Genomic DNA, 24,656 nt, shown 5'->3' with positions numbered 1-24,656 from the left:
GACTTTTTTCTCATGTTTTTCATCATGACAAGAAGAAATATTTTCCATTTTGACAGATGAAAAAACATGAAAACCACACAACTGCAAATTTTATGGTTTAATACTTTGTGTTGTGGATTTCTTTGCACAAGCCAAAGGTGTACATTTCCTCCCTCCATCAAGCTGTCTTCCTTTCCTCCACCCTTGATATCAGTTGTACGTTTTGTTGTCATGATGAGCTGTGATGAGCAATTAAGACATTAAAGGTGTCTTTGTAGCGTACTGTATATAATAAGTATTATACTGTTAGAATGTGTGAACGCAGTTGTGCCATAATGTGCAGAAATGTAGTTGAGTAACATGAACTTTTAATGGTATTGGCATGCTGAAGACTCCATTGTAATGATATATATATATATATATTCTTTTAACACAAGCAGCCTCGAAGAAAACTATGAAATTTAATCTTTTTTTCATAGATCACACAAATCAATATCAGATGCACAAAGATTAAAATGATATTGAATGTGCTGTCTTTGTAACACAGCTTTATAAGCATGCCAATTGTTTAGCTTAAGTGATATACTGTGTAAATAAAGAAATTGGCTGATAAAACCTTAACTTATATGTGTCTGTATATAGAGCATTAAGCGCACTGACACGAAATGTTAGAAGCCAAGTCAACGCAAACACCATTAAATACACTGGAAAACATAAAGAGCAGGACTCAGTATCAGGTGACCTAAGTGTGTTATTTTACTGTGTATTCATTCTGGTTGTTAATTAATCTGGTTATTCTTTAATTGAACCATTAACAGTGAAACATGCCAGAGGCAGGAGACTGTATGTGCAAATCAATAGATAGATACGAAATGGATAGATCGATAGGTGGATAGGTAGGATGGTAGGTAGGTATAGGATGAGACGGCTGAGATATCCTTGATCATCTCATCTGGCTTCTCTCAGTGTGGAACAACCGCAGCTGTCAATACATTCCTCCCATCTCACTAAAAGTACGAATTAAATTAATTGTCAAGCTGAGTGAGGCCTTCCACTTTGCTCCAAACCCAAAGGACATCACCAAATGTCGACTATACCCAGATCTAAATAACGTGTACAATCTGGTTTAAATCCTTTTATTTTCTTTCTTTCTTTCTGTAATGATGATAATAATGATAAGTGTTATTATTATTAAATAAATACATTTTTTATTATATTATATTATATTATATTATATTGTATTGTATTGTATTGTATTGTATTGTATTGTATTGTATTATGGATCCATTCTGGTATACTGATATTAAAAGAATACAATGATTCTCTGCAAGAATAGTATTTTTAAATTTAATTGACACGTGATTCATTTTAGCCTAAAGGGCTACTGGAACGGTCATTGAGATCCACACGCTCGGCGATCATCCGCTCCTAGAGTTCGATCTATCTGCACGCAACTGGTCGTCTCTGATTTCCGGCTTGCACACGCTCCACAGCAGTAAACCAACGCACGTTTACATCCACAGACTGCAGGCTACAACCGAGTAATACCCACAACCATGGCAGACCCAAGAATACGGCAAATTAAGATTAAAACTGGCATCGTGAGGAGGTATGGTTGAGTTTTTGTTCCAGTTAAACCAGACGATTTACCATGTAAATAAAGCTAAGTACGTACAATAGCTACGTTAAGCTAAGGCTAGCGAGCTAATTAGCTTAGCCGGACGGACAGGCCGGGCTCGGCATAGAACCGCGCGTGGAGGAATGTTTTGTCCGTTCGGGTTTCAACTTTACCCCGGTGCTTTGGTGCGGCCTGTGTTAGTAACCCGTCTTCTTTGATTGTGTTTGCAGTAGATACACTTCATCTTATTCACACTTCTGGTGTGGTAATACAAGTGCATTTTACCCCAAAACACAGCGTTGTACTTTCATAATAATGTTATGTTGTGAGTTGCAGCGGTAGCTAACGTTTCCCATCAGTCTGAGGTGACTGTGCACATTTGTGGCGATGGAGGAAATACCTGCGCAGTCAGATGACACAGCATCACATGTACGACTACTGTTAGTTCTCGGCTACGTCTTTGTTAAGGTTTTATATTATAAAGATTATTAAGACATTTGTACATTTATATGTCTAATCTTGTACAGTCAGTATTCGTCAGATTCGGTTTGACTGGAATCTACAGATCCTGTGTCGATCATTACTCATAATACACTGGTATCAAAGCTTGTACTATTATATGTGTAGTAACAGAGGGGAAGTGATTGGAATAATAAAACTAATCCATCCATAGTGGTTAAAAGTATGGGAAATGTAGTGTCATTTCTAACCTGATTTAAATCCTAAAAAGACCAAACAAAGCCAGTAGTGAGCAAGTGAGTTAGTTGTTTTAGACCAGTAGCTTCACTTATATTTACTGGGGGGGCGACACGTAATTCTCTGAGTTTCTGCAAAAAGCAGCAACAGGAAATGTGAAGTTTGCTGTAAGAGCATGTTAACATTATAAAATCTCTCTTGTCCTTTAGGAGCACTTTGTCCCCGAGACGCTCAAGTAGTTTTTTCAACTCGGCCTTTTAGCTGTTTGAACAAAATGTCTGCAAATGTCTGGAGCAAATCGCTCCAGTAACAGCTAGCTTCCTCCGCATGTCGGCAGTAGTAGAATTATGAAAATGCATAGCACAAATTAACTGCTTCTAGTATAAACAAAGTCAGCCAGGCCTGTCATTTTTATGCATGTTGAATTAACCACTGGTAGTCGATCGACACGTTGTGACTGCTAAAACCCGATCAAGTAGCGAACGCGGGTGTCTACCTCATCGTTTACCCGTCCACACTGCGACTCGACCCCGAAGTTCTCAAACTAACACGTCATCGCTAACGTTTTCAAACGCCTCCGTTTTTGGGGTTCTAAGACTCCGAAGTAGTGCGGACGCTCGGCGTTAACGTAGCAAAGGATATGCGTTTAAAAGTGGTAGTAGTGTGGATGTAGCCCATTAATAGAGTTGGCTTCCATGGTGAGCTAAATGTGTGGGATAATGTGCTCAGGGTAGTAGTCTGTGTGATGGACCGGGAGTCTAATCCCCCCCCCCCCCCCCCGTCAGCGGCGATGGTGTAATGTGCTATCGATTGTGTTTTGATGAGGGTCAGATTACTAACAGGCTCCCCGAGGTGCTGATGATGATGCTGGCTGGATTTCCCACAGCGGATAATGTGTCCAGTGTAGGAAAACAACAGGACAATAGTGTACTTCATCAAGCAGTATTTCACCTAAATACTGTTCTGATGTTTTTAAGGTTAAATGTACTATTTAATACTGCAGATACTACACAAAGTACTGTCTTGACTAGGGTTGGGTATCGTTTGGGTTTTTTCCGATACCGGTGCTAAAACGATAACTTTAAAACGACACCGGTGCCTGAACCGATACTTTTTTCTTCAAATTGAACAATATATTAACTGTTAACAGTTTACAGTATACTTAAATAAATACAAAACACACACACACTCTGTACACACACTACAGCTTCAAACTTCAGCAATTATTTAGCAGAAATATGAGCATATTTGCCTTCTGGCAAAATACGACACCTATTTATTTTACCAGTTGGTGGCGGTAATGCGCCAATTCATCGTTTGCCAACCGCCACTACACCTCAAAGAAGGTTTTGCGTGCCGGATGTTGTGCATGGTATGAGCGGCAGTGCTAAGTACCCGGATGTCGATGGAGTTGGTAGCATGCCAGCCGTTTGACAGATCATTTTTATTTATTTTTTTAATAAATCGTGGCCGAAGCTTCGCCAGAATGATGGAGGAGTTTGTTTCTAAGCGCGCACGGCTCGTCCGGTTGTAATAATACTGTGAGTGAGGAGCGGAGGACCGACGCTGTCGTTAGCTGCTGCCAGGACGGTGTCATCAGAGTAATGTAAAAAAAGTATTTCAATCGGCTCAGGCACCGAAATCTGCGTTGCGTTTCGGTCCGGTAGATACCGGTCGGATGGGTACCGGTGCCATACCGGCACCGGGTTTCGGTACCCAACCCTCGTCTTGACATGGAGCCTTAATCAAGCTGTTAGGTTTAAAAGAACAGACTGTCATTGGTTTCTGTCTCTTCATAATCTCCCTCTTTCTCCTCCTCCTCTCCTTCGTCTCTCCTCTTACCTTGCTCTCCTCCCTCCCTCCCTCCCTCCAGAGGAAGCCTGCCTGCTCTTTTAGCCGGGCCTATTTCCATTGGCTTTTCTGCACATTCCAGTCGGTGCTTTTTCTGCCCTAGCGAGGCGGATGCCCTTAATAAAATGACAACAGTAATTTGCTTTTGTCATTCCGGTCCCAGCACAGACTACATCGTGGCTCAAAAATACAGTGCTAGAGGAGGCGGCCGAATGTGTGTGTCGGCTGGCTCTAATTCCCTTTTTTTTCCTATTTTCCAGAGAGCTGCCTTTTCCATTAAGCCCGAGGTGGCAGGTCTATTTAAAAACCAGCCGCGACTCCACCCCTCATTCACATGGTGCTCCAAGTCTGGGAGAAATAAGAAATTAACATCAGGACTGGAAAAAAGGGAGGAGGAATGGACATTTTGTTATTAGACTGTCCTTCAGTTTTATTCAAATGATTCCAGCCTTCCGCCCTCCATCTCTCCCACCATCTCTTTGCCTCTAAACGGGCGACATCGCTCACTCCGCGAGAGTGGAAGGCAGGAGCTGCTATTGCATATGGTGGCTGTTTTAAAAAGCTTCTTTATTAGAATGAGTAATTGATGTAAAATATGACAGAGTGCCGCTGGCTTCCTTCACTAAGCAAGGAGCAACACGGAGGGAAGGTCCTCCAGTAATGTTGCTGATTAATGGAGGATCGCCCACTTAACGCACACGCAGCGGATTTTCACGAAAAATTAAACTTGTGTTGTCAATGCGACAGGCAGGCGCAGCCGGAAAAAGACTATTAGTTGTGAATCATTATCAATGGCGATATTTTCAGACTCCATTATGCCAATAAGGTCGGAATCTGTTTAATAGATTTAGTTCCATTTGGCCCGTAATTGATTAATAATCAGAATTTATCAATGTACTCGAGCCCATTTTCACTAACAATCAAGGAAAAGAGGCCCATTTACCACCTGACGTGGTCCAAATTAGGGACTAAATTGATGATCAATTAATGTGTGCGTGTGTGTGTGGATAAAGGAGTCAGATAAGCACAGTGATAACGTTGTGTGAGCTGGAATGAATGATAGTTTGTGTAGCTGCTGTTTGTTTACTCAACACAGAAAACGTTGAGCACAAACTTTAACTTACGTTGTGTAGCGACGTTACTCGACACTTAAAAAATACAGAAATTCTGACATTTGTTTGAGTAATTCATTGGTAACAATTAATTAAATCAGAATTCAGTTTGCTGTACAGCAGGACTGATAAAGAAAAATTCATGTTGTACGTATTAAAAGTCTCTAAAAGAAAGAAATAATCAAACAATGATTAATTAAAGTTAATGTGTCTAATTGTCTTTAGAGAGATTTAAATTTATTCCTACAATAAATAAACGTGAAAGTGATTTTATATTTTGTCTGTTTTATTAAAATGTAAATGTATTACTTCTGAATATTACTGTTAAATACTCGAAACAATTTGACAAATATCACGTTGAGTTTTTTGCCATTTCTCAGTTTTCCAACCATAGTTACTCAGTTAAATGTGCCAAAAACCAACACCAATGAATCACGTAATTAAATAAATAGTTTAAAGATAATCGGTGAGAATGATCGTGAGTTGCAGCCCTCGATTAGACTGAATTACTAGATTCAGACTTTCAAAATTGTCTAAAAGGTATCCTAAATTCCTAATAGTCTTATAAATGTAACAGTATCAATCTGTCGTGTATAATAATTAAAGCATGTCGTACAACTCAAATTACAGAAACTCTGAGGGGAAATTGTAAGAATATATATTACATTTTATCCCTAAAAGCGCGACTTTAGCGCTCTATAAACCGTGTTTTTGCTGAACTTGTGTGGTTTAACAGCTGAACTTTGCCTCAGTGATGCAGAAGTGTACTCGAGGGTGTGTCAGTACACTGTGACATCACTGCAGGGTGTGTGGGGGGGGTGCAGGTACCACATACTTCAAACCAGGGAGGGAACAAAGTGCAGAGAGTTTCGATTGGGCAGGTCTTTACAAAGAGAGAGCTGCATTTTTAGATAATGTTTTAGTGTGAAAGACGAGGTTTGTCCGGAAAAACAACCATATTAACAATTTATTAAAAAGTATTTCAGTCAGATATTCAAAGACAGCTTTAAGATATGCAAACACACCCCACCCTGAGTTGCTTTATATCAAAATACACTGTATATATATATATATATATAGTTTTACTGATGTGTTCGCTGGTTGTTATTGAGGTGTGTATCTTGCCGCCCTGCGGGAGATGATCTCACCGATGGAGAGAATAAAGATGGATGGCTCTGTCTGTGAAAAGGTGACCATCGCGTGCTTCGGCCTATATTGTCTGTCTGGGAGGCCGTGCATTGATGGAACAACACTACCGTGTCACTGCCTTTTAACTACTAGAACTGTCTTCTGCAGGCTGGCCAAAGAGAAGGTTTCGTACCAGACCGAGGCGAAGCAGCAGGAGGAGAAGGTGGAGCGTCTGAAGGCGGAGGCAGGAGACCCGTATGTCATCAAGAAGCAGGTACGTAAGGGGCTACGTTTGGGCTTCTTTGAAACCGTACGATAGCGGCGCAACTCATCATAAAAGTCACGGATCGGATCAGCACAAAAGAAAAGATCGCATATTTTACTAAATATCGGCGGATGACGATCGTCAGTAAAACTTTATTTCACTGTGATGATTAGCGTTAAACTGTGTCATTAATCTGCGGTTCACATCGGATCGACAATAGTCCGTTACACGACTACCGTACGACAATTATGTGTCTTAATTCAGAAAATCTTTCCATTCATCACGGACAGTTGTCCTGCGCTCTCAGCCAGTAAGTGACGAGGTTTTGCTCTCCCTTATAGTTCGGAAGTGAATTCTATCTTCTTTCGCGTAATGAGGTCGGTCCACGGTGATAATGAAGAATTAGGTTTTGAGAGGAGAACCATTAGTGATTTTGTAATCTGCCTGATGCAGATGTAATTATATCATGTTACTTTAGAGGAGTTTGATAATTACTGACACATGCTGGTGATTTAGTGTCCCTACCCTCCTCATTGTCTCTCGCTGGGCCTGCAGCCCGCCATCATTTATGAGTGCATTACCTTGCTAGCTTGCTTCATGGCTTGATAGCATCTTAAACACTTTATCTGTTCGTGGAGCATTTTTACACTTCTCCACGTTTTCTTTTTTAACTTTAAAACTGAAATACAGAATGAAAACAATCTCATTTCGTACAGTATTTTCAGCCATGTCGTGGCTCCAGGGATCTAAATCACTCCATCACTTTGGTGCTGACTGAAATATCTCCACAACTATGTGATGGATTGTCATGTACAGACATTCATGGTCTCCAGAGGAAGAATCCTGGTGACTTCGGTCATTCACAGATTTTGTTCTCTAGCGCCACCATCGGTGTCAAGTTCATGGTTTTGATTGAAAATTCCCAACAGCTGTTGGGATGGATTGCAGTGGAGTTTGGTTCCGACGTTCATGTTCCCCTGAGGATGAACTGTAACCACTTTGGTGATCCTCTGACTTCTCAACCAGCACATCATACTTTTGTTTGAGTGAATACTGTACCTGCCAAACTTAGTTTGAAGTGCTAATTAAGAAATGTTAGCATGCTAACACGGTAAACTAGGGTGAGTTCTAAAACGCCTACTTTTTGACCCGCTTGCTCACATGTCCGCGGCTTCTGTCACAAAGGATTGTGGGTCTGAATAGCCAGAAAAGGCATGCTGGCCATGCTGCACTTGACCTACTATTTGTGGTACATACTAAATATTTGTCTGGCATACTAACTAGTGTGGGTATTTGAACGCACCCAGAGGTTATACATGCTGAACATCAGCATGTTAGCATTGTTATTGTAAGTAGCGTTAGCATGCCGTCGTTAGCATTTATAGCTTTATGGGTCCCGGTTGATTTCGGATTTTTCCCTTCTAGATGTTCTCGGCAGGGTTGGAACCGCAGAGCCGGCAGGCAGCGCTTCTGATCATTTGTTTATTTATTTTACTGGTATAACATTAGAATTCCGTGTGTTTTTGTTTCGTTCATTCACAGAGCGGCGGCTCGGGCTGAGCAGCAGGCTTGGCTGGCGTTAAATGGGAGAGATTGGGCGGCCAGGTGGATTATGGTTGGAGATGAGAGGTCTGAGGCAGGATGGATTAGAGGTTTTTATTTTAATGGAATCAATACGCTGTAAGTGTCATCTTTATCCAGCGCTGATGGGATCATTCCACTGCACTGGGAGGGCACCGTGACTTTCTCTGTTTCAGCACTCACCTTGTCATATCGAGACGGCCAACCGGCTCCACTAGTTGTCTTTCGGCGTGTCAGTTAGTCTGCGTACGAGTTCACCCGACTGCCCGTTGATGTGCACGGCCGTGTAATGTACACGTGTGTAACTGCGTCCGTGTTGTGACTCGACGGGGGGCTCGCTGAGGAAGCGTCTGTCAGCGAGCGAGTGTGTCTGACAGCGTTAGCCAGCTCCTCTCTGCTCTTTAGGGGGTCAGCCGCGGCTCTGAAAGTTCCCCCGCAGTTCCACTCCAGGCGTAGTAATACCGCTCTACGCCTGATCACAGCGCCCTCGGCTCGGGGGGGCTTCTTCATTTATCCAGGTGTGTCAGTCAGAATCGAGGCGGTCGATAACTCAATACCATATTTCATACCGCCGGCTTGTTTGGAGGTGTTAAACAGCAGCGCAGTGCGCGCGGGACACCCTGCATGTTAGTGCCAGGAATACAACGAAATGCAGCCAATGAATATGCCTGTTTCTAGCTGTTTAGATTAATGTTCTTTACTTGTTCACTGATGTGTATAAAGTCTAATTTCTGCACATGGTGACGGCACTGATGTGGTTTCAGATCGAGGTTTTGCAGGAGTCCCACATGATGGTCCCAGACTGCCACCGACGTCTGACCGCAGCCCACGGGGATCTGTTTCAGTTATTAGTAAGTAAACCTCCCAACAGGACAAATGTGTACTGATGACTCTCAATCCATTTATTTTGTTGCTGTTACTGTAACTAATTTATGGTCTTGTTGAAAATACATGGTGTGAGATGATAGAGACACACGACAACAACAAAATAGCGTAGCTTAACACAAAATGGGTTCCTCTCCCTGCCATCGAGCAGTGTACCTTTTGAGTCCTTTTATTTTCTGTTGTATATCTGAGAGGAACTGAATCTGATCTGGAACCAAGCTGGTCCTCATGGCTCGTTTGTAAGTAGGAGAACGTGGGCTTTGCTCAATGCTTGACTGAACAGAACCTTTGTTCGTTAGCGGTGCTGCTAACCTTACCGTCCGTGCTTCAAAATGATACCATGATATAAATGTCAGGCCGTACCACAGAGGGGGGGGGGGGGGGGATATCACACGTTACACCAATTAACAGTATTTCAGTGTAAGCGTGCCCAGCGTGCGTCTAATCCCTTCAGGACTTCAGTTGACGTGGTGAGACGCAAACACAAGCATGCGAGTCTCAGGGTCATCTCAATTAATGCTGCTGGAGTGAGTCACTCACACGAGGGCACAGGGAGCGAACCCTTATCACTCCTCCTCACTTCCTCCTTCCCTTTCAGACAGACATGCACACGCTCATCACAGCTCATTAACAGCGCTGCCACTTTGGGTGACCACCGCAGGAACTCACTCTCTCACACTCTCACTCACTCTCTCACACTCTCACTCTCTCTCACTCTCTCTCTCACTCTCTCTATCTCTCGCTCTCACTCACTCTCACTCTCTCTCACTCTCTCTATCTCTCGCTCTCACTCTCTCACTCTCACTCACTCTCACTCACTCTCACTCTCTCTCACTCTCTCTATCTCTCGCTCTCACTCACTCACTCACTCTCACTCACTCTCACTCACTCTCACTCACTCTCACTCACTCTCACTCACTCTCACTCACTCACTCTCACTCTCACTCACTCTCACTCTCACTCTCACTCACTCTCACTCTCTCACTCTCTCACTCTCACTCTCACTCACTCACTCTCTCACACTCTCTCTCACTCTCTCTCACTCTCTCTCACTCTCTCTCTCACTCTCTCTATCTCTCGCTCTCACTCACTCTCACTCTCTCTCACTCTCTCTATCTCTCGCTCTCACTCACTCTCACTCACTCTCACTCACTCTCACTCTCACTCTCACTCACTCTCACTCTCACTCACTCTCACTCTCACTCACTCACTCTCACTCACTCTCACTCACTCTCACTCACTCTCTCTCACTCTCACTCTCACTCACTCACTGTCTCACACTCTCACTCACTCTCACTCACTCTCTCTCACTCTCTCTCACTCTCTCTCACTCTCTCACACTCTCTCACTCACTCTCTCACTCACTCACTCTCTCTCACTCTCTCACACTCTCTCTCTCACTCTCTCACTCACTCTCTCACTCTCTCTCTCACACTCTCACTCTCTCTCACACTCACTCTCTCACACTCACTCTCTCACACTCTCACTATCTCTCGCTCTCACTCACTCTCTATCTCTCTCTCTCTCTCTATCTGAGGGCATGGACTCGTACCGTACATCTCACTTACATGACACTGACTGAAATGTGACCTCTGGCTTTAACTTTGTTTTATGACGACATCGACACTTTTTGTTCAAAAAGAAGTTGAGGAGAATTGCGGATTAATTGTTAAGTAGTCGCAATTCCTCACTTTAGTGTGTAGGAGATGGCAATGAAACTGTGTGTGTGTGTTTGTGTCCTTCCAGGAAACAGAAGAGGATTTGGGGGAATCAGAGGAGTACAAAGAGGCTCGAAAGATGTTGGACTCGGTGAAGCTTGAAGGATGATTTCTGATCTGTTTCTGTTCTCACTGTGAGATTCACTCGCTTCTTTAATGTTCATTCCTTTCGTCGGACCCGCTTGGAGACGTTGAGGGCGAACTGAATCCGCCCAGAATCTCCGTTGTTGATGTGATTATTTGCTACTGTTTACCGTTAACGTGTGATCACACTCGGTTTATCACAGAGGAGGGTTTCTCTTTCTGTTCGTCACACTGAAACACAATCTGGACTTTAAAAGACATAATTAAACACACACGCATGTTTGTCTTTTCTGCAATTATAACCACTGTGGGTCCACTGCTGGATTGATTTGAAGTGGGAAGGCTTTACACTGAATGATGTAAACGGTAAAAAGAAAAAGAAAACTGTTCTCCATGTTTACCTTAATACTTTCCAGAATGATTCCTTTTTGTATGTAAAGAGCCGCTTACGCCTGCAGGACGTTTATTGGCTCTAACCTTAGCTGACGATGCATCCCAGAATACTAACCGAAGCTGCAAGTAGCGATTCTTTTCATTCTTTCGATTGATCGTTCTTGAAATGTCATGAACAACTTGTGTGTGCAAAACACAAATATATTCAACTTACAGTGAAAGAAAACAGCAAATAATCGTATTTCAGGAACTTAAAACAATGCATGTTTCTCTCTTTTTTTTTTTTTTGTTGATCAATTATCAAAATTGTTGGAATGTGAGTTTCTTTCACTCTATAACTGATGAATAAACTGATGGTTTCAGCTCCTAACTGATGGATTTAATCGAGTCTTGTAGAGAGCAGTGGAATGGAAGCCTGCAGTACAGAGTTGTTACTTTGTCAGTTTAAAAGACAAACGTCGGTTAAGTCTGTGAATAATAAAACATTAACAGTTACATCTGTTCTCCAAATGGCCTAAAATAACGACACCTTGCATTAAAGGCTGCGAGAGTCCTTCCTAAATAGTCATACCAATAAACGAACTCAATTGCCAGACAAATTAAGGTTACATTTGACTTGATCCTTATTTTACAGATTTCGATAATTATCGGGATCACCCCCAAAGTCTCATTACCGCCCTAATGAGGCGCTGCTACTCCGTGACATCCACCCCGCTCCGTCTCGTTAAGGAAATCGCTCTTCAATGCTGATTATTTTATTTGGAGGTATAATTATATTTCTTTCGGATAAATCACGGCCTAATCGAGTCCGTGCAGGGGGGGGGGGAGGGGGCGCAGCGCCGCTAATTGAGGCATGAGATGCGGCGGTGGGGCGCTACATCTGGGTTTATGTGACCAGAGGACCCCGTGCAGGCTGCTGACTGCTCTGAACACGTAGAGGCTGCTGGGTAACAAGTTTTCACATCCTACACTGAAGTAGAAGCAGCAGGAGATGATGTACACCGCTGCTGCATTTCCTTATGTAAAAGTATTGGCAGCTAAATGTAACCTAAACTGCCAAAATAACAGCACTCACGAGGCAGTGGAGTGGCCTCTTTTCAGGGAGTTATATATTTATTTTGTAATTCGATTTGTATTGGCTACTAATGCGTGACTTTAAAAGCAGCATTTTAATGTTTAATTGGAGGAAAGTGAAGTGCATCTTATTTCATAAACTGATGTTTCTATAAGGTCTGAGTCTCTATATGTGTCAGATAAATGAATATTAAAAGCACAATTGTCTTAATCTGAAATGTAGTGGACTGTAAAAAGCATAACAAAGGAAACACTCAAGTGCCAGTACTTCAAAATTCTCCTTGCATTTAGTAACTATTACTCATTAGCTCATTTATTGGGGCTGCTTAAACAGAACTAGCTGCTTCAACCTCTGCTGTGAGAATATTTCATTCGTCTGCTGTGAATTATCAGAGAAACCAACTGTAGGCTTTCTACAATTGGCACTAAATGAAGGATTTGATCTGTATATATGACCTCTGAGCAAGCTGACCTGACATTTCCAATCATGTGAGGATGTATTTGCTCGAGTAATTGTGAGGTGTATCGGGCTTTACTTCAGTCATTTTATGGCACTTTTACGCCACAATCCAGTAGAAAATAGTTAATACACTTTTTAAAAGGTTACTTTGAAGAAAAGTAGTTAAATATCTTATATTGAGCATATGAAATGATTCAAATAAAAAAATAAATAAACTTATTATTGCATAAGTGTAATCATCTAGTATTAGGATCTATAGATTATGGATAATATGTTAAGAGTTGATTGATATTAAAAATAGGCTTTAACGTTAGGGGATATTGCCTACAGGAGTCCTTATTTATGACGTGGAAGCGGTGCGTTGCCGCCTCCAGACGCGGAAGCGGCACGGAAACGGACAGATGCGTTTCTTCCGCACATCGTCCTTCTTTTCTGCCGCTAAAGTTGGTCCATGTCAAACTTTATATCTTCTGGTTGCGGGAGCAGCTGCGGCTGCGGCATCAGCGGCTCCCTTTCCCTCTTCAACACGGTAAGTTATTAGGCTGCTCCTCCATATAATCCCTCCATGACTGTCACCACACCGGCCCCATGAAACAAGAATCTCATTTGTTAAACGGGCGCTCGTGCAGATGGAAGATCGATTGTTTTTCTCCTTAGAAATCTCTAATTGAGTGAATACAGACTGCAAAGGCGGATCAGAGGGGAGGAAAGGAGAGAGAACAGAAATCACTCAGGCCTCGTGGTGTGGAGAGGCTGTATATGTAAACCAAGAGGTCAGAGGTTCGAGCCCCGCCTGGTACCAAACTGCAACAGTCACACATGGATCTGGAGGTAAAACAAACGGCCTCAGAGGCTTCAACCTTGATGCACCATTCACATTACAGTATCACACTCATATGTTGTTGTTTTTTCTTTATTAAAAGTCACTCCATCTCCACAGCGCGTGAAAGCATCTACTTTCCGCACAGATGCACCGCATTAACTTGCAGGGGGCGAATTTGTTTGTCTATTTTTATTTATGTCATGGATGAGATGGATGTCAGCGCGTTAGTGGAGAGATGTAGCGAACTGCGCTGTGCTCCTTGTTTACTCTAATTACGGCCTTATCAAGTCAGCAAAACCAGGACCTTCAACACACACACACACACACACACACACACACACGCACACACAATCTATTGACACTATATTAAGTGAAATTATGCCTCTGAATTAGTTGAACCAAATGCATTGCATCTAACTTCAAAATTGGGTCATATTACAAAAATAACTATACAAACTTGTGTTTAAGTCTCTAATGCATTGAATAAATTGTTTTGTTATTCACGTTTTCCAAATAAAGCATGAAATACTGCAGGATTCAATCCATACAAAACAAAATAAATGATTTTACAGGCAGCAGCAAGCAAAAACATGTTTATTTTTGGGGGGAAAAACACTTATTCTACATTAAAAAAGTATTATAGTGCAGCTTTTTCATCGGCTTGTAAATAATAAACGAAATATTAAACAAAACCAGACAAGATAATATTTATTATTCCTTTTTTTTGGCCCAGTACAAATATCTTGCGCCTCTCTCTCTCCCTCTCTGTCGCGCTGTTTTGGGCTTAAATATGACCTGCTGCCACGAGAGGACTCATTCACTTCTGTTTGTACAGCCATAAAAGCGCTGAGCTGTCGGAGAGTCGTAAAGTGAAGCGCGCAGTCCATCATCCCGCAATGTGATGACTTTAAACGAACATTTATAGGCTTTCCGCACGCAAACAAAAGCTGCTGCTGCGAGAATAAACGCTACATTTTGCACCTAATTATTAACACGAATAACACAAGACAATTTATTTATAATTATGTAAATAAATACGTTAATATGTCCTAAGAAATGCAGAATATCTTTAAATAACGACGCTTATTTCCAGCCTTAAATCTACCTTAAATTCCAGCTTCTAAAAAAAAAATAGAGAGAGAGGACAATAAATATCTCCACATCTTCTTCTCCTCCTCGGAAGAATAGACGCAGACAATCTGCGCAAAGACACTCCGATGCGTCCGAGAGGAGAGTTCACCCGCACACGGCTCGCGCTCCATCCGTCCCTCCCGGTCTGTCCCCTCGTGCCACCAGATTGCAGACAAATAAAAGACGAGCGCAGAGGCGTTAGCCTGGATGGATGAAGAAGAAGCAGAAGCGGGTTCACGCTCGGACGCCTCCTTTGTGCCACTTCTTTTTTTTCCAGCACATAATAAATTTAGAAAAAGCTGCTCGCTCACACAAACGTCCCGACATCTGTCTGAAGCGTGTCCCATTTAGTTTAGTCCTTAAATATTAAAGCGGACTGGTGTGTGCGTGTGTTTGTGCTAATTGAGTCTAATGGCGGTTTATTCAGAGATAACGGGAGCTCCTTACTTCTGTTTCTCTCATTGAGAATAAATCATTTAGATTTAAAGGCCTCCTCCGGGTGTTGCAAATGCTGGTGTTTTAACTGTGTCCCTTTCATGTTGAACTCCACTTTCCCTTCGAATTAATTCGCTCACACATCATTTGAACCGAGTCTCTTCCTTCTTGACAGTTGGGCCTAAATACTAGTAAATCACCGCTAATTTATACTGATCCGATATGTGGAATAAAGGCGTATAGATCCGGCGCTAATTACACAAAAGACTAATGGCCTTGCAAATGAGAGCTTGGTTAGAATTATACAAAGTTTGTTATTTGGCTGACTGGGAAATCATATTAGAGGAGGTTCACTTGGTCTCCAAGAGGCATTTAGTGTCTTTAAAGAGGTCGACAACAGCATCATGCAGACTAAAAAAAGAAGAATAAGCTTCACATTATAGACGTTTGTATTCAAGGTGTTGCATCTGTTAATGCAGCCATGTGCTTCCTCCTCGTATATGAATAAACTCCCATATTATAACAAAACAACACAGAGCAGCATGCACAATTAAACAAATATTGTGGTGATCCAACATTTCTTGAACGGGTCGAAAGCTCTCACACAGATATTAAATCAGGTTATTTTATTGGATGTAATTTGGAGGAGAAATCAAAGCCAATTACAGGAATGAGGAGGAATGAACGTGTGGATGTGAGAGGATGGAGGAGGAGGAGGATGGAAGGGGGGGGGTGCTGGGGGTCTCGGGCTAAAGCTGACATACCTCAGGCTTCAGCTCTGATTGGTCCTCGTTTGGAGAAGCTCATGGGTTCATTCCGTTGTTAAGCGCCTCCCCATTTCTCTAAACTACATTATAATGCAACGAACCTCCCTTTTAACCACAAACCGAATTTGCTTTCATTTAGTCTATATATATTTCTTAAATAGGTTAAAGTCATAGAGATTTTTTTTTGTTGGGAATAGCACTTCGCCCTGGAGCGGTGCGCAATGCTATCTCATGCCGACCTCCTGGATGCTCGCCTCGGTGAGTTATCATCACCAAACTCCGGTCTTCAACTCTACTGTAAGCTGGAGGCTCTTCTAATCCTAAATCAAGCTCTGAATGTTGTCAATTTGCTTCTTATTTCCTCTTAATACGACCGAAGTGAGCTAAACTCGCTTAATTCATTGGAAAAGTAATTATTATTATTATATTACCGCGTAATTTGATTTAACAATTTCCTAAGATATCGGTGTGATCGAATTGAATTAAGAGTATTTAAGGAGCAGATTGTAATGTGCATGCTGTAGTTGTCTCTCTAAGAGCTGCACGCGTTGATTGTGTTTTTAATATTTCTATATCTGTGTTTTAAATGGATGATGCATCTTTTTTCTACTGCAGCAAAAATAATGTTTTGCATGAGAAGTATTTGCTTAACCATGTGTCCCTTTCTTCCTCCCAAAAGTGTTCACTGTTCAAAAATCTCACGCGCTGTGGTTTTGTCTCGTGCAGGGATGAAGGATGCCGCGGCGGAGCTCCTGGGCCACAGGGAGGCTCTGAAGTGCCGGCTCGGCGGAGGGGGCCCTGACCCCGGACACTCCGGTGGGGAGCTCGGCCCGGGCCAGGACGGCGTGGAAGGGACCACGATGCTCCCGGGCGATGATATCAGCAGCGGCGGCGGCGGTGGCGGCGGAGGATCCAACGCGGTGCAGGTCAACAGCAAAGAGCAGGAGAAGCAGAACAACAACAACAACAACAACAACAACCAGTCTGGAGGAGGGCAGCAGAGCCAGAGTCAGAGTCAGAAACAGAAGCGGCACCGGACCCGCTTCACGCCGGCGCAGCTCAACGAGCTGGAGAGGAGCTTCGCCAAAACGCACTACCCAGACATCTTCATGCGGGAGGAGCTGGCGCTGAGGGTCGGTCTCACGGAGTCCAGAGTGCAGGTAGGGCTGGATCCTGTTTAATCAGCGGTGGATGAGAGGAAATCACAGGGACTCGTGTTCCGTTTGACAAAGATATAATAATCTAAAGCAGCATCCAATACACGAGCCACAGCTGAGGTCCGAATGAATAAAAAAAATCATTTAAAAACTCAAAAATTCGGACAAAATAAGAACCTTCTTTATTGTAATAAATATCATAAAAGCAGTTTTTTTATTCTTTATTTGTGTCTTATTGTGTTCTATTATTGAGCATTTGTATTTAAATGACTCTGACATTTAAAATCATATAAAATGATTCATTTCTCAGAAATAATCAAAGAAAACTTGCTTTTAGAAAATTGCCATTCGAGAATTTAAAAATACTTTGATATTTTAAGTAGCCTAAAATAACATCTGATGTCTTAATATCAGTTATTTCAGTTCAGCACAAATAAACAACTTGAAGCTCATTCATCGTCTTCAGTAGCTTCCGGTTACACTGAAATAATAATCTACAACATAAAACACAACTATTAAAATACAAAACTCACATTTTCATTATATTCCAGAATTGTACTTGATTATATAGGAAAAAAAAAAAAAGTACAAAACTATGACAGCAGAATTTTCATTTTATTTTGTTTGTTATTACGTTGAACTTTTATTAGTGAGCCAACAGACAATAAGAAATAAAGTGTATCGGTGTGTTGCCCAAGGGCAGTGACTCAGAGATTCAAACCTGCGGATTAAGACACACACACACACACACACACACACACACACACACACACACACACACACACACACACACACACACACACACACACACACCATGCACATAGCGAGCAGTTATTAGTATAAGTAAGTTTAGTTACAACACATCCTCGTCCTCTCACTTCACCAGATTTTATTCTTTAAAAAAAGAACAATAATAAAAAAACGTATGCTTATTAGATTGTATTATATTTAGCTGCAGCAGCTCGTTTTACAGAAAGGTGTTTTTACTCCTGGTGACTTTATTCTGCCTGATTCAGAATTGGCCCTTTATACACATTCTGCGTCCGTCTCATGTAAAATGAACGGACGGGGAAATGATGATTACATCTTAATTACACTCGTTTAAATCGCCTTCAGATAAAAGCCGCTCTGCACCGATATGAACCTTTAAACGGACCTGACTCTTGTGTCAGTGTGCGGGTTCCTCGGTGATGCCCTCAGTGACTTATAGTCTGCAGATTAAACATCCACCACGTTGGGGCTCATGGAGCCACCGCCTTATTAACTACAGCACTCGAAGCTGCTCACATGTGAAATAAAAACCGAATAATCATTATTATTATTATTATTGCATGGGTCGATTCGGTTTATATTTCCATATAATACGAATTAGTGAAATGACGCACGTCTGCTGTGATGAGAATAAGAAGCAGGTCCAGGATCTTCTACGTCTTAATGCCGCACGCGCTGAGGGAGCACTCTGTCTTTTAAACGGAATGAGAAATTGGGTTTTCTTTCTCTTGAAGTGTAATGCATTTCAGGCCGGATTTCACGGCTGGCTACGTGGAGAGAGGAGGTGGGAGGAGGAGGAGGAGGAGGGGGAGGAGGGGGAGAGTGAGATTGTCCCGTTCTTATTACTGCGCCTCCACTTTCTCAAGCAAATCTTCACATGAATCACATATAGACGCCCCGCGCGCGCTTACAACCAAACGTACAGAGAGCTCAAGGACCTCCACGAAAGAAAAAGTGTGTTTGTCACAGCAATAACAGCATCTGTATCATGAGGGCGCGTGGTGTTCAGTGGCTCCAAACAGAGCAGTCATTTGCGGTCAAATTATGTTTTTAAAAATGTTGGATTTCGTACCAAAACATACTTTCATTATCTATGAAAAATCGAAATAATTACACATAAAACTATAAATGGAAATGCCGATTAATTGAAGCAAAAATGATTTCCAAAATAGTCCGAAGTCTGAATCCTCCAGAGTCTACCCACGTGTTATTCCTTTATTTGTATTAATTGGAGACTTTTATATGTAAATGATAACAATGTAAATGGCATGTTGTCACGAGCTGATAAGATCCTGAAACCATAAATCAGTGTTTTTCTGCAGCAGATTTATCGCTGCTGGTTCACATCATCGTGATGATCACAGGCCGATGTCACAACCTTTTGTATGTGCACTCGGCTCTGAAACATGACCTGCAGATGCACCATCACGTCCGCTGCTCCTATAACTCATCATCGTCTCTGTCCCGCTGCAGGTCTGGTTTCAGAACCGACGCGCTAAGTGGAAGAAGCGCAAGAAGACCACCAACGTCTTCCGGTCTCCGGGGACCCTGCTGCCGACGCACCACGGCCTGTCTCAGTTCCCGTCCGCGGCGGCGGCGGCTGCGGCCATGGGCGACAGCCTCTGCTCCTTCCACGCCAACGACACCCGCTGGGCCACGGCGGGGATGCCCGGCGTGTCTCAGCTGCAGCTACCGCCGTCTCTGGGCCGCCAGCAGGTCATGGCGCAGTCCCTGTCTCAGTGCAGTCTCGGCGCCGGTCAGCCGCACAACTCCATGGGTCTGTCCAACATGTCGAACGGCTCCGGGCTCCAGTCGCACCTCTACCAGCCCACTTTCCCCGGGATGGCGTCCCTGTCGGGCCCGACCAACATGACCCACTCGCCTCAGCTGTGTAGCTCCCCGGAGAGTGAGGTCTGGAGAGGGACAAGCATCGCGTCGCTGCGCCGCAAAGCGCTGGAGCACACAGTATCCATGAGTTTCACCTAGTGACGAAGGGGCCACGCGCGGAGAGCTTTTTTCCTTCACTCGCACAGAGATCTTCTGCGTTCAGTTCTTCTTCATCCAATCCATCCAAACGGCGCACCGGGAGAAATACAACCAGGATACTTGATCAAATAAGAAAACGCACAGCACATCTGGTATTTATTTCCTCCCCAAATCACAACCAAGAGGGAACACTGCAGCGGCTCACCCGGCCTGTTGGACTGGTTCTGTTTTAGCTATAATTTATTATTTCGCATGTAGCATATGGCACCTATTTATTTATCTATTTAAATTAACTTATTTGTCTGTATTTATTTATTTATGCGGCTCATGCGGGCCCTCGAGGCTTTCAGTGAACTTTGCTTGGTGACAGATTTTTTTTGAAGACAAATTCTGGGGATACTTTGAAATACAAAAACTCGGTTATGATGCCTTTTTTCCCCACGTGCTGCACAGCACGCGCCTCTAAAGGGGGATGCACAGTGGACCTGCAGACACCTGGAGGTTTAAAGGAACGAGAAAGAGTCACCTGGAACAGGACATCACGAAGAGGACTTGACTGCATGTGCTGTCCAAGGCAACAAAAAAAATACAAAACAAGGGAAATACTATAAATGAAGACATGGAAGCTGACTTCACTATAATCTGTTATATAGGATGTTTTGTGTAGCGGAAGCACTCTTGTTCCCATTTGGTCAGTTTGTGATAACTTCTGTTTCCAAAAAAAGTATGTGCTTATTATGAAATTATGACTTTCTTAAATGTTTGACCCATTTTGTTTCATGGACATGTTTATATCAATTAAATGTAAATGATCAAATAAAAATCATTTTCAATTATGTCACATCATGAATCAAACCTCCCTCTTTTGTACCTGCAAAAAGGAAAAAGGTCCACTTGTCCTGTTTTTAACTTCTCTAAAGAAATCCAAACGGTTTTTAAAATGGATTATTAAACTTGTAACGTGCAGAGAATTCGTGAAGAAACACTTCATCATGTCGGTTTAATCTGTGACATCATGCGATGAGTGATGTCATCATCAGTCAGAGAAGACATGAAGATGACTTCTGCAGCGATGATGGTGGAAATACACTCAAACTAAATTAAACTAATAAAGGGACATTTGAGCAGTAAGATGATTGTGTTCATGAGCGACGAGGCTTTAATCAGAAACCATCTGCAGTGGTTCATTTGGATGCTACTTAATAATTCACTACTTCTGAAATACTGCACTTTTTTTACTCCTGGACACATTTTATCCGACAGCTTCTACTTGGCAAAGTTCTATTTTACATTTAAAAACATATGAGCAGTTTATAAAATATGCATCAAAGATGCATTGTTAAAGATGAACACTTAATTACACATCAATCGGCTACAGCTTTAAAATGCTGCTTCCATGTTCAGTGTAAAATGATCATCAGATATTATAATATATGAAAGACCACTTTGAAATTTGAGTCATGAGAGCTTTTGCTACTTTAAGTCCATTTTGCTGATCATACTTCTGCACTTTACAATTATCATTTGAATGCATCACTTTCACTTGCAGTGCAGTACTTTTACACAGTAATACTAGTTCTTTAATTAAAGAGTCGTCTTCCTCCTCTGGCTCTGTGTGTTTCTGTGTGTTTGCTCCTGTGAAATCAAACCTTTTTAACCTTTTTAAAGAATCACATCTGTTCTGATCGATACAGCACAAATAAACGGATCAACATCCAATCATGCATTTCTTTTCTAAGTGGAGTGTGATTAAAAAATAATAAAATACAGCTCATCAAGGAGCAGCTCATACACAAAAGGCTCAATTCCCAATTAATTATTTAGGCCAGAATCAGAGGTGTCAAACTCAATCGCAGTGAGGACCAACCGGATAGATTAGCAGAGGACCCAAAGGTGCTGTTCCTCATTTTATTATCTTTTAGATGAAAACAAAAAATATTAATCACAAACCTGCTTCATACAAAAGCCTGAAAGGAGATAACGTCAGGAGCTTTGAATACTTAACTCCATGTTTGACAAAGCTCTTGACATTTATACAGTTTACAGCTTTTATAAACTACTTTGGCTCCGTTGTTTCATCACTTAAGTCAGCGTTGGTTGGGTCTGAAGACTACAAGTCAGAAATTGATTCAAAATAAATGAATCTTGTTGTTGAGTTAGAAAGAAGTGAGACCTCCATAGCTCATCTCTGCTGCAGGCCAGAGGCTCCGGGCTACGTTAGCCGCTGCTAGCACAACCCATCAGAATCTCAGGCAGAACGTCTGGCTGTTGAGTTGCATCGTGGGTAATGTAGGCGGTTTTGACGAGGGAGAAGAATGCGTAGAATAAAATAGATGTCTCTGGTTCAGCTGAATTGATTTTAATACTTAAAAAACTGTCCAGCATGATTACAAGGATGTTTTAGAACAATGCTACACGTTTAATGTGTATGTCACCTTTAAGACATTTTTTTTTTTTGTTTAGGATTTTGGCAACATCTAGTGGCGAAATTACAGATTGCAAACAACTGAAACTTCTCCCTCGTAAGAAACATGTCGGAGAAGGTGGCCGACGTGAAAACGGGAATGTCCCTCTTTAGAGCCAGTGCTTGGTTTGTCCGTTCTGGGCTACCGTAGAAACATGACGAGGACCGGCTGCGTATGCAGATATAAACGGCTCATTCAAAGCTCATGAACACACAACGATTCTTATTTTCACGTGATTATACACGACTGGAAACATAGTTATTAATAGTAAATTACATTTTTGCTACTATACGACACACTGAACCTTTAACCAATGAACAATGTTTTAAAGAAGTGGTTTGTTTACACACCTCATTGTGCTTTAAAACCCTTTTTGCCACATTGTTTTAATTTAGAGACTGTTTCACAACAACAAGCAGAGATCAGAGAGACATCAATTATAAACACAATTCATAAAACTATATCTATATTTTTGTTGGAATTAGATCGTAAGCAACGGAGGAAAGCATGGAATTAAATTAAAATAATTCTACAAAAGAATAATAATGAATTCATCCTGTGACCCTGGAAGGGGTCTTGCTCCCCATGTTAGAAATTACTTCTCTGCTTGTTAACCTTCTGTTATTGACAAAAAACACTCAGCTTTTGACTCATTTTGGATTTTTATTTAAAGTGCTGAAACAATGTTAAGTCCTTTGAAATAAATCCCTCTTCATGTGTGCAGTAAAGGTGCAGAGCTTCCACGATGTCTGGATTACAATCACAGAGAGAAAGAGATGGAGGCGACTGGGAGGCACACGGATAAAGATTCTTTGCAGTCATAGCCACAGATGTGAAATAATATTACATAAATGTAATAATTTGTTTCACTATCACACAGGTTAATTAGTTTGTGGAAATGGGTAACCTATTTCTCATTGGGTAATTTGTCACACACTGACGAGGTAGCCAATCAGTGACCCTGCTGCTGGTGGGATCATTTCTCCCAGAATGCTGTGCAGCGAGTGTGTCGCGGAAAAAATGTGAGAGCGAGCCAATGTTTGCCTCCTATTTATTCCACACAAATCAATGAAATCAGTCAATAAACCATCCAAGGGTGAATATGGCTCTCTCTATCCGGGATTATGAATGAGAGCTCATTCATTTTCCTGTGTGTGTGTGTGTGTGTGTGTGTGAGAGAGACGATGTGTGTGTGTGTGAGTGAGAGAGAGACGATGTGTGTGTGTGTGAGTGAGAGAGAGAGAGAGACGATGTGTGTGTGTGTGTGTGTGAGTGAGAGAGAGACGATGTGTGTGTGTGTGAGTGAGAGAGAGAGAGAGACGATGTGTGTGTGTGTGTGTGTGAGTGAGAGTGAGAGAGAGACGATGTGTGTGTGTGTGAGGTGAGAGAGAGAGAGAGACGATGTGTGTGTGTGTGAGTGAGAGAGAGACGATGTGTGTGTGTGTGTGCGAGAGAGAGAGAGAGACGATGTGTGTGTGTGTGTGTGTGAGAGAGAGAGAGAGAGACGATGTGTGTGTGTGTGTGAGAGAGAGAGACGATGTGTGTGTGTGTGTGTGTGTGTGTGTGTGTGAGAGAGAGACGATGTGTGTGTGTTTAATTTGTGAATTGTGTGTGAATTTATATTTATGAACAAGCATCAGGCTACTTTATTAGATATCAAAATAATTAAAGGTTCCGTTTGTCTTAACAAAATGAAATATACGTTTCACCGTCTTCACAGAACAATACAGAGTAAAAATAGATATAATGCGTTAATTATGAGCTTTAGATGTGCTGATATATTCTGTCACTTTTAGACAACAAGGCTTTTACATTTTATTCCTTTGTACGCTTCTATATCTATCTACTAGCATGATTTTCTTTTCATGCTATTTTGTTGAGCATTGGGAGCTTGAGATCCATTGTTAACATGCTTCTTATTGTGCATGTGATCATAAATAACTCGAAACTTGAGAATTTGGGGAAATTGCCCATTTTGCTGTAACACTCTCACAAGCGTTAAAAATGAAGCTAGCGCTAGCTGCCAGTTAGCTTAGCTTAGCATAAAGGGATCTCTTCAGGGCGGTTTGGAGATACAAAAAGTATAACAAACTGTTTTAATGCAGCTTTCAAATGGACATGAGAGCATTGTTTTGAAAGGTACTCGTCCTTTAAGGAACACTAACGTTGCCTGTTGTATAATTTCTGTCTTTGAGCACAGTTTATTTTTAGTGATTTATAGAAAAATATCAATTTCTTTGGTTTTCTTTCGGTGTTTGTGGCTTCGCATCCACGTTG

At 42.0% G+C, this 24,656-nt stretch overlaps 2 protein-coding genes across 3 annotated transcripts; both read left to right on the top strand.

Moving 5' to 3' along the window:
- The first annotated feature begins 1,453 nt into the window (after positions 1-1,453).
- Positions 1,454-11,680, top strand: tbca (tubulin cofactor a). Its single transcript, XM_079290098.1, has 4 exons — positions 1,454-1,588; positions 6,553-6,658; positions 8,995-9,081; positions 10,862-11,680. Exons 1-4 carry the CDS (start codon positions 1,536-1,538, stop codon positions 10,940-10,942), a joined length of 327 nt encoding a protein of 108 aa, XP_079146224.1. The 5' UTR covers positions 1,454-1,535; the 3' UTR covers positions 10,943-11,680.
- A 4,541-nt stretch (positions 11,681-16,221) lies between these two features.
- Positions 16,222-19,914, top strand: otpa (orthopedia homeobox a; the record flags this gene model as incomplete). Of its 2 annotated transcripts, none has more annotated exons than XM_079289775.1 (3): positions 16,222-16,258; positions 16,727-17,160; positions 19,402-19,914. In XM_079289775.1, 3 exons carry the CDS (start codon positions 16,222-16,224, stop codon positions 19,912-19,914), a joined length of 984 nt encoding a protein of 327 aa, XP_079145901.1. The 2 variants fall into 2 exon arrangements, with proteins under 2 accessions (XP_079145901.1, XP_079145900.1); XM_079289774.1 differs by having other exon boundaries at positions 16,222-16,297.
- Positions 19,915-24,656: the final 4,742 nt, after the last annotated feature.

Source organism: Melanostigma gelatinosum, assembly GCF_949748355.1.
Source record: "Melanostigma gelatinosum genome assembly, chromosome: 18".
NCBI classification, from domain to species: domain Eukaryota; kingdom Metazoa; phylum Chordata; class Actinopteri; order Perciformes; family Zoarcidae; genus Melanostigma; species Melanostigma gelatinosum.
This window is presented reverse-complemented; position numbering and strand designations above follow the sequence as displayed.